Source organism: Cylas formicarius, unplaced genomic scaffold (genome assembly GCF_029955315.1).
Source record: "Cylas formicarius isolate icCylForm1 unplaced genomic scaffold, icCylForm1.1 PGA_scaffold_2__14_contigs__length_35257938, whole genome shotgun sequence".
In the NCBI taxonomy this organism is placed as follows: domain Eukaryota; kingdom Metazoa; phylum Arthropoda; class Insecta; order Coleoptera; family Brentidae; genus Cylas; species Cylas formicarius.
In genome coordinates this window covers 21,274,199-21,287,370 of record NW_026844319.1, presented here as the reverse complement: position 1 = coordinate 21,287,370, position 13,172 = coordinate 21,274,199, and the positions used below count along the sequence as shown (strand labels likewise).

At 35.2% G+C, this 13,172-nt stretch overlaps 5 protein-coding genes across 15 annotated transcripts in view; 3 read left to right on the top strand and 2 right to left on the bottom strand.

Moving 5' to 3' along the window:
- LOC132697746 (obscurin) overlaps nt 1–4,871 on the top strand; it is a 40,945-nt gene extending 36,074 nt beyond the window's left edge. For all 10 annotated transcript variants that reach the window (XM_060663341.1, XM_060663348.1, XM_060663342.1 and 7 more), the window contains 5 exons: nt 721–1,184; nt 1,239–1,419; nt 4,144–4,369; nt 4,421–4,526; nt 4,584–4,871. In XM_060663341.1, coding sequence (XP_060519324.1) covers nt 721–1,184; nt 1,239–1,419; nt 4,144–4,369; nt 4,421–4,526; nt 4,584–4,706 — 1,100 coding nt within the window. In that variant the 3' untranslated portion in view covers nt 4,707–4,871. The remainder of the gene's footprint in view (nt 1–720; nt 1,185–1,238; nt 1,420–4,143; nt 4,370–4,420; nt 4,527–4,583) is intronic.
- Nucleotides 4,872–4,990: 119 nt separating this feature from the next.
- On the bottom strand, nt 4,991–5,705 carry LOC132697751 (ribosome biogenesis protein SLX9 homolog). Its single transcript, XM_060663355.1, has one exon. The coding sequence runs from the start codon at nt 5,606–5,608 to the stop codon at nt 4,994–4,996; it is 615 nt and encodes a 204-aa protein (XP_060519338.1). The 5' UTR covers nt 5,609–5,705; the 3' UTR covers nt 4,991–4,993.
- Nucleotides 5,706–5,890: 185 nt separating this feature from the next.
- LOC132697750 (proteasome subunit beta type-1) lies at nt 5,891–6,748 on the top strand. The gene is made up of 2 exons (XM_060663353.1): nt 5,891–6,028; nt 6,081–6,748. Exons 1-2 carry the CDS (start codon nt 5,949–5,951, stop codon nt 6,691–6,693), a joined length of 693 nt encoding a protein of 230 aa, XP_060519336.1. The 5' UTR covers nt 5,891–5,948; the 3' UTR covers nt 6,694–6,748.
- Nucleotides 6,749–6,828: 80 nt separating this feature from the next.
- Nucleotides 6,829–7,616, bottom strand: LOC132698230 (endothelial differentiation-related factor 1 homolog). The gene is made up of 2 exons (XM_060664188.1): nt 7,387–7,616; nt 6,829–7,330 (listed from the first exon to the last, which is right to left on the bottom strand). The coding sequence occupies exons 1-2, from the start codon at nt 7,508–7,510 to the stop codon at nt 7,014–7,016; spliced, it is 441 nt and encodes a 146-aa protein (XP_060520171.1). The 5' UTR covers nt 7,511–7,616; the 3' UTR covers nt 6,829–7,013.
- Nucleotides 7,617–7,774: 158 nt separating this feature from the next.
- On the top strand, nt 7,775–12,873 carry LOC132698228 (zinc finger protein on ecdysone puffs). Of its 2 annotated transcripts, none has more exons than XM_060664187.1 (6): nt 7,775–7,931; nt 8,079–8,401; nt 10,664–11,411; nt 11,471–11,712; nt 11,776–11,932; nt 12,010–12,873. In XM_060664187.1, the coding sequence occupies exons 2-6, from the start codon at nt 8,087–8,089 to the stop codon at nt 12,384–12,386; spliced, it is 1,839 nt and encodes a 612-aa protein (XP_060520170.1). In that variant the 5' UTR covers nt 7,775–7,931; nt 8,079–8,086; the 3' UTR covers nt 12,387–12,873. The 2 variants fall into 2 exon arrangements, with proteins under 2 accessions (XP_060520170.1, XP_060520169.1); XM_060664186.1 differs by having other exon boundaries at nt 11,989–12,873.
- The last annotated feature ends 299 nt before the right edge of the window (nt 12,874–13,172 follow it).

Genomic DNA, 13,172 nt, shown 5'->3' with positions numbered 1-13,172 from the left:
AAATTTTGTAATTTTTACCTGTTTTCACATAAGAGGGTGAATATAATATTGTAACAAAGAGCAAGTCCGATAGTGTCATAAATGTTAAACTTATTAATTAGTAATGAAAGCAGGAAACACTTGATATTATAATTAAACGTCAGCAATGCATCCCACGCCAACCCTATGTAAACAGTCCTATTTAATTATGGATAAAAAAAAAATCAAAGGTGTATGGAAGTGCCTAAGGTTTAATTTACATTATTACAATAACAATTAGGTCTGAGATATTTACAAGAAAATCGGGCTTTACAAATAAAAGCAAAGGTTAAGCGTAACCTGACAACACGTGATAATTCTGTTACTATTTTACAAGCAACTATAAAATCGAGTTTACTAAAACCTATGTAGAACGAAGTTTTAAAGATCCTCCACAGTGTTGGCAAATACTGTCATACATATTCACAAAGTGGAACAATCCCATAAGGGTATTGTAAAACTTAATAATTACATGATTACATGATTATTGATATAGTGATATAGATGTATTAAAAGGAACGACAATAAGCAATATTTTATTTTTACTGCTTCCAATGGTCTTTTTTAACAACATTGTTTGTTGGTCGCTTTGCTGAATAGCCCATATCCGATAGATAGGTAAAGTTATAGAACTAGCGGAGGTTAGAGGTTAGAGGACTCTACGAGGAAACTTTTCATTTTGACGTATATTTTCTCTAACAGGGTCGCCAAAAGTCCAGCTAAGTAATGCGATGGCACACCTGCAAGCGATAACCGACAGCGGGAAAGAAATCGAGGAGGAGAAGCCGTTCAAGAACAACTACAAAATCGAAAGCGAGCCTATAGTATGGGAACATTCCAGTATTCAAGACCATTACAGCTTTATTTCGGAAATAGCGAGAGGAAGATTCAGTACCGTATTAAAAGCGGTCGATAAAAAGGACGACGCAGTGGTGGTGGCCAAAGTGTTGGACATGTCCGACCAGAAGCAAAAGGATGAGGTGGAGGGCGAGTTCGCCGCGTTGCGATCGTTACGTCACGAAAGGATCGCCGGTCTTTTGGGGGCGTACCATTCTGGCGACAAGGCGGTGTTTATATTGGAAAAGTTGCAAGGCGCCGACGTGTTGACTTATTTAGCAAGCAAACACGAATACAGCGAGCAGACGGTGGCTTCGATAGTCAGTCAGGTTGGTTCTCCATATTTTGGGCAGTACCGCACTCTATTAATTCGCCCTGGTTAGATCTTGGACGGTTTGCAATACCTGCAATGGAGAGGACTGTGTCACCTGGACTTGCAACCTGACAACGTGGTGATGGCGGGAGTAAGATCGGTGCAAGTGAAACTTGTAGACCTCGGGTCCGCACATAGGGTCACTAAACTGGGAACCAAAGTGCCGGTCGTCGGACACAGCGATTACATCTGTAGGTTTTTATAAATCTCGTTTAATGTGTGCCAAATAAAACGATCCACTATACGATCTGGAAACTCATAGGAGATACGAAAAAAAGTTTAGTGCAAAAGCTTCTTGGACTCTGCTAAAGATTTAAAATGTTATAATTTCGTTGATATAGGGTGTGTCCCCTGCTACATCAACTTTGTTATTGTAAATTAATATATCGTCATTTTTGAAATCCTTGGTTAAAATAAAGGTCACTTTCTTAAGAAATTCCTATTAAAATTTCGCATAGTTTAGTCAGAAATTGAGGTTATGTTTTGGTTAGTTTTCATATTTTGATTGGGCTATATAAAATTGTGTTGTGACGCTAATGATAAAGGTATTGCATCTAAAATTTAACAACACACTAAGGAGGTGATGCACTACTCAATCAGTTTGACAGATGCGCCTCAGCTTATCCCAAATAGGTGGTGCCGTTTTGGCGAATTCAATTAACAAAATCTCAAGATTTTCAAATGGAACACACTATATTTTTATTCAGATATCAATTCTAGGACAGCAAATAATGTAAGTTTGTAATTTATATTTAAATTTTATTTACTTTTTGAGATATTCGAGGTTTAAGATAACCTGCCAGCATTAGATCACTTGTTATCAATATTAGGAATTTTTTTAATAGCAAAGATATGATACTACTTCTGTTAAAGATATAATACTCCATACTTTTTAAATAGAAATATGAAAAACAACAAAAACAAACAGAAATGTCAAAGTATGTTTATACCTTAATGCGTCAAAAAAAAAAAAAAGATTGTGGTGTCATAGCCAGCTACATTTTTAAATATTTTGATATTTCTATGATGTTTTGATGCCAGATGAAACGACCATTTTAAGGGGATAATTTTTAACTAAACTATATGGATCGAATTAACGAAGTCTTTTTGGTTCACTTTTTGTTTTGTAAATTTATTTATTCAAATTTCTTACCTTGTTTAGTTAGCCTATAAACTTTAAATATGTACTTTTGTTATTAGGTGTTTTCAATCAAGCTCGATAATTAACTATTCAATGTTTCTTTAAATATGAACTCTAAAGATTTATTAAATCTGTTAAAGTGTACTATAGAGTTTTTTTTTTTTCAAAATTTCCACGTATTAACGGGCACCCTGTATTGTTAGCAATATGTTTTATTCGTATAATCTGGAGTATTATTTGCTTAATAAAAGTAGTATCGTGTCTTTGTTATTTAAATAATGCCTAATATTGCTAACAAGTGACCTAATGTGCGCTGCTTTAAATTCAACAGGAATTTATACGGGTGTTACCTGAAACCTCGAATATCTCAAAAAGTGAGTAAAATTTAAGTATAAGATAAATTACAAACTTACCTTATTTTTTGTCCTAGAATTGATATCTGAATAAAAATATAGTGTGTTCCATTTGAAAATCTTGTTAATTGAATAAGCTGAGGCGCATCCGTCAAACAGATTGAACAGTGCATCATCTCCTTAGTCTGTGGTTGAATTTTCGTTGCAATAACTGGATCAGTAGCGTCACAACATCATTTTATATGGGGCAATCAAAATATGAAAAAAAAAAAACATAACCTCAATTTCTGCCTAAACTATACAAAGTTTGAATAGGAATTTCTTAAGAAAGTGACCTTTAATTTAAGGATTCCTAAAATGTTGAACTACATAGGGTTTTCCATTTAAAATTACAAAGTTGATGCCGGGGGACACCTTTGGGACACTCTGTATCAACAAAATTATAACATTTTAAATCTTCAGAAGAGTCCAAGAAACTTTTGTACGAAACCTTTTTTTCAAATCTCCTATGGGTTTCCAGATCGCATAGTGGATCGTTTTATTTGGCACACGGTGTGCATGATATATTTGCTAATTATTAAGCCATATAGCTACGAGATATACTCAATGTCCAATAACTTATGCGCCATTGAGCAATAGGAGATACTTTACAACGAACCAGGTGGGTTTGTTCAATAAATTTGATGGCAAATTAGTTTTGAAAAATGGGTAAAGTGAAACTTAAATTTCGAACGAATTTCAATAAAATTAAAATCGTCCAAAGATATTAAAATCATAGGCAAAAACTATGATTAAATAATTTCCTTGGAAATTTCTGGTTTTTCGTACATTCATATTGACCAAGTACTTTTTTTGCATTGAATTGAATTACTCTTTCTAGTCAAAGTCAAAGTAGTTTTCAGTTCTACAGTATACCATACGGTTAGTATTTTGTGTAAATGTGCCCTGATCCCATTAAATTTCAAGGGAAAAATTTCGCTCTTTTAGTATTTACTTTAGTATTATCTAATAGCTATATGTAACTTTCACGGTATTACAATATTTCACTGTTACATTCACCAATAGAATACAGTAACCCCATCATTACAGAATAATAAAAACGCAGGCCCGAGCCACCCACCTATTTATTTTTAATAATTATCTCTAATAATTTTCAAATGTTCGGTTTTCTTGGTAATGAAAAAATTGCGTCTCCATAGAATGCGTGTTACTTTTCTGCAATGTAGCAACAAGGTAAGTCGATTTTGTTTCGAAGCCTGGCACCGACAACTTAAATTGTTTTACGACGGGCATTAATTAGCAGGAGTGTTAAATTGTCATGATTTTATGACTTCGTGATGATTCTGGGGCGACTGTACAAGTGACTGTATCAGCGTAGACGGGGTTTTGCGTTGTTTCCCGTTAAATGAAAAGTTTTGCAGCGCCCGAGGTACTGGCTGAAGAACCGGCGTTCCCGCAGACCGATATATGGGGCGTGGGGGTACTGACTTACGTCATGTTGTCAGGAACGGTACCGTTCCGCGGACAAGACGAGAACGAAACGAGGCAGAACATCCTGTTTGTACGTTACAGATTCGAGAACCTTTATCAGGAGATAACGCAGGAGGCGACCAGATTCCTGATGCTGCTATTCAAACGACAACCAAAGTAAGTACTGATGGCGTGGTGGTGTTTGCGGTGAAAATGTGGGTGTTGCAGTAAACGACCAACGCCCGAGGAGTGTCACGAAAACCGATGGCTTTTGCCGACAGACTATATGATTAAAAAACGCGAAAGGGCGATCTTCCTAGGACACCGGATCAAGGTAATGGTGAAGATGAAACAGTTAGGTAAACTGCTTAATATATCCAATTTGTTGTAGGAATATTCAGAAGAGTATCATTCGGAAAGGGAGGCGTTGGCCCGAGCATCCACAAGTCAGTTGGGGGGGAAAGCAATTTTCAGATCACACAGTATACAAGAAGAGTTACTGACTGCCCCTTAATTTAAGTGCTAGGATTGTGTATATAATTTAAAATGTAAAAAATATACCGAATATCGTTGAATCATAATTTTGTTTACAGGAAATTGATACTTCAAGAAAATTGTTTGAGAGTTCATTTTCTGATTATGTGTTTTAGATATTCTACAAATAAAAATATCCTTTACAGTACCTTTCTTGCGCTTCCCCAACCAACACAACAAATCATTTCGTATCATATACTAAGAAAGGGTGTCTAAAAATAATTACCAGAGAATACTCACAAAAGAATATATTAATTATCACTATGCTTAATTTTTGACCATTTCTCGTTCTTTCTTCACCATTACTTGAATGTGCTGACTAATTGTCCCCAAAGGATTTTTCTGGAAAACTTCATTGCCCAAGATCTGCTTAAATAATTTGACCCCTCTTATCAACTCTGTCTGTCTGTGTTTTGCCTTTTTCACAGCTCTCTGCTTTCGTGCTCTATGAGCAGTATACTTTCTATTATCCTTTAATAAAGGTTCTAAAGCAGGTAAAGCATCATGAAGCGAATTTAAATCACCAAGAATAACATTATTTTTCTTCTTTCTTAAATTTGCTTGTTTCTTCACTTGCTTAAAGTTGTCGATTTTTTTTAATAACATTTGCCGCCGCAGCTTCAATTTTTGTCTTTTGGGTAATATTGACTTCCTAGAACTCTCTGTTGTTATCAATTTAAATAATTTTACACTGTGAACGTCGTTACTTGACTTATTGTTGTTTATATTTTCTAAGCCTACATCAAAGGCATTTTGAAATGGCTGGGATAAAGTTAATTTTAATGAACCTTGATCAGTGGAAACTGAATGCCAATTTTCCGGATTCGATCCAGATCTAGATGAAATGTTGGATTTTCTTCTAAGTCTTCTCACTTTACCCATAACAATCAAAATTAAATACAAATATAAATATTAGAATGTTATCCACTGTAACTAAGAATTATACAATACTATATCACACTGTGTTGATTACTGACTGACCATAATAACATAAAATGGAGAAAAGTACAGACCATATTTCGGCATACTCATTTTCTGTTCGATTTTCCAAAAATCTGCCTTTTTTTGGCCGATTGATCCTAGCAAATTGCGCCAAAGGTGAAGAAGATGAAAAACCACTTTTTATCTTCGCAACTACCAAAATAAATTACACATTTTGACTATGCTAAATAGTTGTTTGTCATTGCTGGATGTATTGTGTTGGTGTTAATTATTTCAAAAAATGTTGGAAAGCACCTATTATCCTGACTATTCGACCGCTCCAATTCAACATCAGTTCAACCCATATTCCGACAATGGAGGGTGAGTTTTAACTTTTTTAGGAAATATGTTTTTATTTTTTTTTTTCGTTTAGGAGTGTGGTTGCTATTGCCGGCGATGACTTTGTCATAATTGGGGCAGATACTCGTCTTAGTGCTGGATTTTCCATCTATACTCGAGAGCAGAATAAACTTTTCCAATTGTCTAACACTACAGTTTTGGGATGTTCAGGATGTTGGTGTGATACACTCACTCTCACCAGAATTTTAAAATCTCGCATGCAGATGTATCAACAAGAGCATAACAAAACGATGTCTACCGTTGCTTGCGCCCAAATGCTTTCTACTATGCTTTACTATAAGAGATTTTTCCCATACTATATATCCAATGTTTTGGTCGGGCTGGATAACGAAGGAAAAGGATGTGTTTATAGCTATGATCCTGTTGGACACTGTGAGAAAACTACATATAGGGCTGGTGGATCTGCTGGCGCGCTGTTACAACCCCTTTTGGATAATCAAATTGGACAAAAAAATATGGAAAATGTCAAGCCCACAGCGGTAACCCAGGAAAGGGCTCTAAATGTTATAAAGGATGTTTTTATATCAGCAGCTGAACGAGACATTTATACTGGCGATAGTATTTTAATTAATATTATTACAAAAGAAGGTATTAAAGAAGAGAGGTTTGAATTGAGAAAGGATTAAATTTTTATCAAAACAGGGATTTGTAAAAATTATCTGAAATAAAAATTTTTTTGGGCATGCCTTTCCTGTTTTTCTACCGAAAAAAATTCTTCCAATTTTTAAAGGATAAGGTGGATAAATAAGCAAGACAATTCATTTTCTAGTGGCCAGTGTTATGATATATTAAACCACAAATATCAGTTTCTTTTTAACAAACGCTTTAATGTTAAAAAAATGAAAATACATTTAAAAGGGTAGAACCAATTGAATTGAAACTCCACCCTTTGGAAATAACTGACAAAAATGTTTTGCTCTCATGAACGAAAAGATCCCCCCAGGATCTACTTTTTGCTCCCAGGGGGCTGCATTGGTTTTCCCTTATCTTTTCCCCTCAACTTGATACCAAGGGCCCTTTCAATTTTTCCCAATATAATATTGTTAGGAATCCCCTTTCCTGCTTCATAATCGGTGATTATCTGCGGCTTCTCGTTAATTTTCGTGGCCAGCTCTTTTTGACTCATGCCTTTTCCTTGCCGGGCCTGCTGTATCAAACGACCAACATCCAATGAAATTGACTCGTGTTTTAGTTCCTCATGTTCCCTATCCAATTTTGCCGTATTTTTGGTGGCAACATGTTGTTTATTACTCCCAGCACCCCCTAAAAAGAATCGTTCATAACGCGCAATGAATTGTTTTGGAAACCATTGAACTCACATTTCAATTGTGTATCAACTGCAATTCCCTGTCGTCTTGCAGCGTTCACTGCCTGTTCACTTTTCATATCAGACGCTTTAGGTGCCCTTTTTTTCAATATAGTAACGGTATCCCAATCAGACATTTTTAATAATTTTTATTTCTTTAGCAAATGCAAGACAAAAATATACGCAGGAACAGATGACAACCATAGAACACTCAATTCAATTTCAATTCAATGATGCGTTTCACAGATAGCTGTTGGGCACGACTACCCATAGAACACTCAATAACGAGTGCACACGAACTCTTCTTTTCTTAGAACAGAATTTAGAATATGGCTACAAATAAAAAGAAGAACAATAGATTTTGTTGGCAACCCTTACGGATGTTGGTGATATTTGCCCCCACCCCACTGTGGTAAAGAAGTTAGCCGTACAAGTTGGCGTTCATGTTGAATTGAGTTGTTATCGCAGACATTTTGTTTGATACCGGGTTATAGTTATAGATATAATTTTCCGGGAAATAAGCATTTTTGTATTTTTGCTAATAATTTCACAGAGGAGGTAAGTAAACTCTAAATTACATACTTGCTCTTGAGAGCCCATTCGTAACTACAGAAGTAGCAATATGGAGTCCGTCTTTTGTCAGCGTTAGTCGTCCATATTTTTTCCATTATAAATCGAATTAATTATCTTTCTTCCTGTATTTAGTTGAAATAATGTCGAATCGAAGAATGGGTGGAATGGGCGGCCCTAGAGGCAATCGCTCTTTTTCTCAGCAACCCTTCCAAGGCGGTGTAAGTCCCTGGCAAGGGAATTCCAATAATATGAATCAAGGCGGATTACTTTCCCAATTAACATCAAACCCGCAACTAGCTCTAGCTTTAACTAGTTTACTCCAGCCTCAGCAGCAGCAGATGAACAATCCACCGTCATTACTTTCTTTGAATACATCTGCATTTTCCCAAAATCGAGATTTCGGTCGATTTGGTAACCGAGGCCGTGATATCAGGCGACACGAGCCTTATAATAAGGTATGAACATTTAACATATTTCTCTATTACCCTGGATTCCGTGAAAAGTTCTGATGAGTTAACACTACTTATTGATTTTCTATTTATTTTTACCTGTTTTGTGTTCTTTATTTCAAATGTCTAAATCTGCACTTTTATAACCTTATTTTCGTGGCGCAATGTTTTCCCTCTCTATCGTAAGATTAGATATTCTAAATATATTAGAAGGGATTAATATTGTGGTGGTTTTTTATGTAGGAAATCCAGCATAAAATCTGTATCCAATTATTTTTTGGCCATTCCTATTTTGCTGGTGACACCATACTATAAAATGATGGCAATATGCAATTAGTTAGATATTCATTACCACTATTAGGCAGAAAATCCCTTATTCTTTCATTTTTAGTAAAGAATATATCTAATAATTTAGTTGCGTAGTTTCTCTTTTGAAAAACAAATCTTCCTAATTTCCTGGATGAAGCTTGTGTAAGGCTAAATACCTATGTAGGTTTACAGTGCTAAAATAAAAACTAAATATATAACCATCTTATCAGTTAGGTACTTCAGAATCAAAATATTTACGTGTTTTATTTTGTATATTTCTAATTTGGTATCAGGTAAGTAAATGTGCTTTGGTGTTGGGCAATTTTGTAAAGTAAAAGTTAAATCCTGAGTGTTGTTTTCATTATAATGAAAGGTATTAAGTATGTCCAGAGATGAAGTAGACAAGGGAACAATTAGACTAAAAAGTGAAAGCTACCGAAAAAAGTAATTCTTTATAAAAGTTTTTGCTTGTTTCAAAAATTAGATTCAACATTTGTTTTTTTGTACAAGGTACGAAAAAAAAAAAAACAAAATTTGCTAAAGGGTAAAGTGGCCTTTTTTAGAGCTTAAACACAAATTGTTAAATACAAATGTTTTAAATTTCACTATATATTATAGATTTTTAAGAAAAATGATTGCACTGTTGTATTGTATTTGTCAATATGAGAGAATTGTTGATTTTACAACAGAGGGTGAAAAATTTTTATCTCTACGTTTATGAAACGTTTAAAGAGAAGTATCCAAATATTCCATTACAGTGTGTTAGTTAATGAATTATAAAAAAATGTAAAGAAGACAGAAAAGATATGACGGAAATGATCCTTCAACCCTATTAATTTTGCAATTCGCTAATGAAAAACCTGTGCTCTCCTTAAGACAATCAAGTTACAAGATCGGGATAGTGCCAGGCGTTTGGCTTGCTGTATGCGAATGGACAATAAAAATCTAAATAATGTGAACTTTCTCAGAGAAGTCAACCTTTAGCACAAACGGCACAGTGGCTTCTGAGCATGTGACATGGTGGAATAATTAAAATCCCGACTAACTACTTCAATACTTTAAAAGAGCAAATGTTTGCCTCAAAATGTGTGACTGTGGTCCAATGTTGCTGTTAGCTTTCTGCATTTACTTGTGTAGAATATGCAAATATGTTTTTATAGTATTTGAAAATTTCTTCATGTGAGAGAGAGAGAGAGAGAGAGAGAGAGAGAGAGAGAGAGAGAGAGAGAGAGAGAGAGAGAGAGAGTACAATTTGCCAACAATGACTTGAGTCAAAAATTTAATTCCTGTCTTAAATAAATGACATAGCGAAGACTCATTAAAAATAACAAAGAAGTTTTGATGGAGAGAATTTTGGAAATAGTAGAAGCCGTTTTGCTGGAAGAAATGGGCAGTTTTAGGAAATTTCGATTAGAAATTCAATTATTCGATTAGAAAAATGGGTAGAATCTAAAAATAATTATGTCTACGTATTCTTTTTTATTTCAATTTTAAATATGGAAAATATTTTTCGTTATTATTTTTTTTTTTTTTTTGAAAATCTGTAATGTGGATATATTTTACAATTTAAAGCTACATTTATATTCAAAATTTCTTGTTTAAGCTGAAAAAAAGTTCACTTCACCCTTTCGCAAATTTTATATTTTTGTATTTTTTTTTTGTACCCTGTACAATAAACATACGACTGGCATTGCGAACCTTATTTTTGTACTCTTCAAAAGATTAACTTTTTCTGTATTTTTCATTTTTGGTCTATTTGTCCTTTTGTATACAATACCCTGGAAGATCAGTCAGATAATATTGACTGTACCATATGTCAATATATTTATATATATTTACAAAAACAAAATTTGAAACATGTATTTGCCTTTAAAAAACTTAGTGTTAGTTATTTAATTTTAAAAAAATTTAGAGTGAAACTATATTAAATCATTACAACAGTAGTTTAAATATTAACAGAACCGTGGTGGTTGGCGTAACGACTACAAAGGCCGCCCCAATAATAAAAACCAGAAAGATAACAAACCAAAGGATATAAAAAAAAAGGATGAGAAGAAAGATGACAAAAAAGATGTCAAAGTTAAAAAAGATGATAGCGCGGATACTACCATTGATTTGTCCATAGACGAAGAGAAGGACAATGAAAAGAAACGAGACTGGAAGGATGAAAAAAATCAGGCGGACCTCAAGGAAGAAAGCGGAGACGAAGAAGAAAAGGATAACAAGGAAGGGAAAGAGGGAAGATATGTGGGAGTGCCGCAAAAATATTTAAGTTGCTTCGTTTGTAATAAGCAAATGTGGGATGGGGAATCGATGGGAAAACACGTCAGAGGTAGGGCTCATCGGCAGATGATGAAGAGCCTCGAAGAGAGTATTCATATAACTGTCAATATTTTGCGCGAAAATATGAGGCTTACAGAGGAAAGAAAAATGATAGAGCTCAATCGTATGCAACGTTTGAAAAAGTTTGGAAAGAACTTTCACGAACCTGAGAGCCACTGCAACATGTGCGACTTGAAATTTATGGGAAAAATTGTTTCCCATCGCCGCACCGACGGCCATCAGCGTCTCAAGAGATACTTGCACCCTAATTGCCGCCTGTGTGATAAAGAGTTTCCTTCGAGAATGGAATGGGTTGAACATCGTTTAACACCGGAGCATCTTCTTAACATCCATGAGCTTACAGAGGGAAAGATTGGCGGGGCTAGTAAGTATTGAAAAAAAGGGAAATCAAGTTCGTGTCCAACTAACGTGGATTTTCTGTAGATGGCATGGAGGTAATGGAGAACGAAAACGACGACGTCGACTTAGAACCAATCTTGGAGGAGCCGCTCCAAATGGAGGTAGAAAATCCGATTCTCGAGCTGGACGACAATTTAGATGGGATGCAGAATCTTCTGCCGGCGTATAAGAAAGACCGACCGGTATCCACAAAAAGTTTGAAACCGTTTTCCGGCTTTATGTGCGAACTTTGTAACAGGAGCTTCGCAGATGAAAAGGACGCTCAGGTAGTAACCAATTGTAGGCAATTTTTGGATTGAGGCGGTAACACCCAACGTTGTGTTTTTCAGGATCATTTGAAAACTAACCGTCACTACTTTAAATTCATTGAAGCAGTCAAAGAGAAATATCATCGCAAGGAGAAGAAAGAGAGGAGGGAGCGCGAAGAGAAGGCCAAGAAGGAGAAGGAGTTGGAGGAAGAGTCGCAAAACGGAGAAGTCGATGAAGGTACGCGTAATATGGGTTTATCTTAAATATGACTTTATCTTACCTAAAACCTAAAGGAAAATCTTCTGATCAACAAGGTGAAGAAGGAGGAGGGGACCAGGACATGTATGATCCTGAGGAAGTCACCAACGAAGAGGATGCGTCGATGAACGAAGCCAGCCAAGAGGAAGAAAGCGTTTTGGAAAATTTGGAATCATCCCAGGAAGAACAGGAGCCTGAAGACGTCAAAGGTAAAGTGGAGCCGACGCAGGAATTGAGTGAGCAAGAACAGGAGACGGTGGACGTCAACGTAGAGCCGGAACCGGAGCCGGAGAAAGTGGAAGTGAAAATAGAACCAAAGAAATCGCCGGTCAGGAAAGCGGCGGCCGCCTCAAAGCCCGCTCCCGCGTCCGTAAAAAAGGCAATAGCCAAAAATGGGGCTGGGCCCAGAAGTAAGAAGGCGCGTAAGCAGTAATTGGTAAACGTGGTTGCTGTACATTTTTCAGCAATTGTTGATACCTAATCTTTTGGTAGTATTTTCATATTTTTTTAACTTTGCACCTTGTGTGCGCATAGCGTTTTTTATATTTTTGGTGACTTGCTTTGGACTATTTTTGTTTCTAATGTACAATCTGTTTTTCTAATAAGTGTCCAATATGGCGAATTTCACGTTTAATAACTTTTAGGTGACTAGTATCAACTATCCAGAATTAGCAAAAACAAAAATAAATTTTGGAGCCCCAGATCTCAAACACTCGGACACTTATTTAAAAACACTCTATGTATTTACGACTGTATGTATATTGAATGCGGGAAGCACTTCATCTCAAAATTGGTTAATCGAACTTTTATCCAGTGTATGGCTTTAGTGTTTTTAATTTACATATTTTCCATTAGGAAGTTTACAATTTCAATATATTAGATTATGTGTATTAATAAGTAATATACAATTATAAGTAAAATAGTTTTTTTTTTTTTGAGATTTACTTAAAATATGCCAGGAACAGCAGTCATTAAAATAAGAGCATTTTGTGGAAGAAATTGCAAAACTACAGAGTTCGGATATATATACAGGATGATCCGAAATTAGATATAAATATTTTAAGTAAGTAAAGATATATTTTTTATAAACAGCAACTTAAAACCCATGGCTGTAAATATTTTCCAAACTTGCAAAGAAATTTTATTTCATTAGTAGTTGATTTGTTTTTCTTGTGATTTCACTATGCAAATATATAGTAGGCCTAATTTTTTATGGACA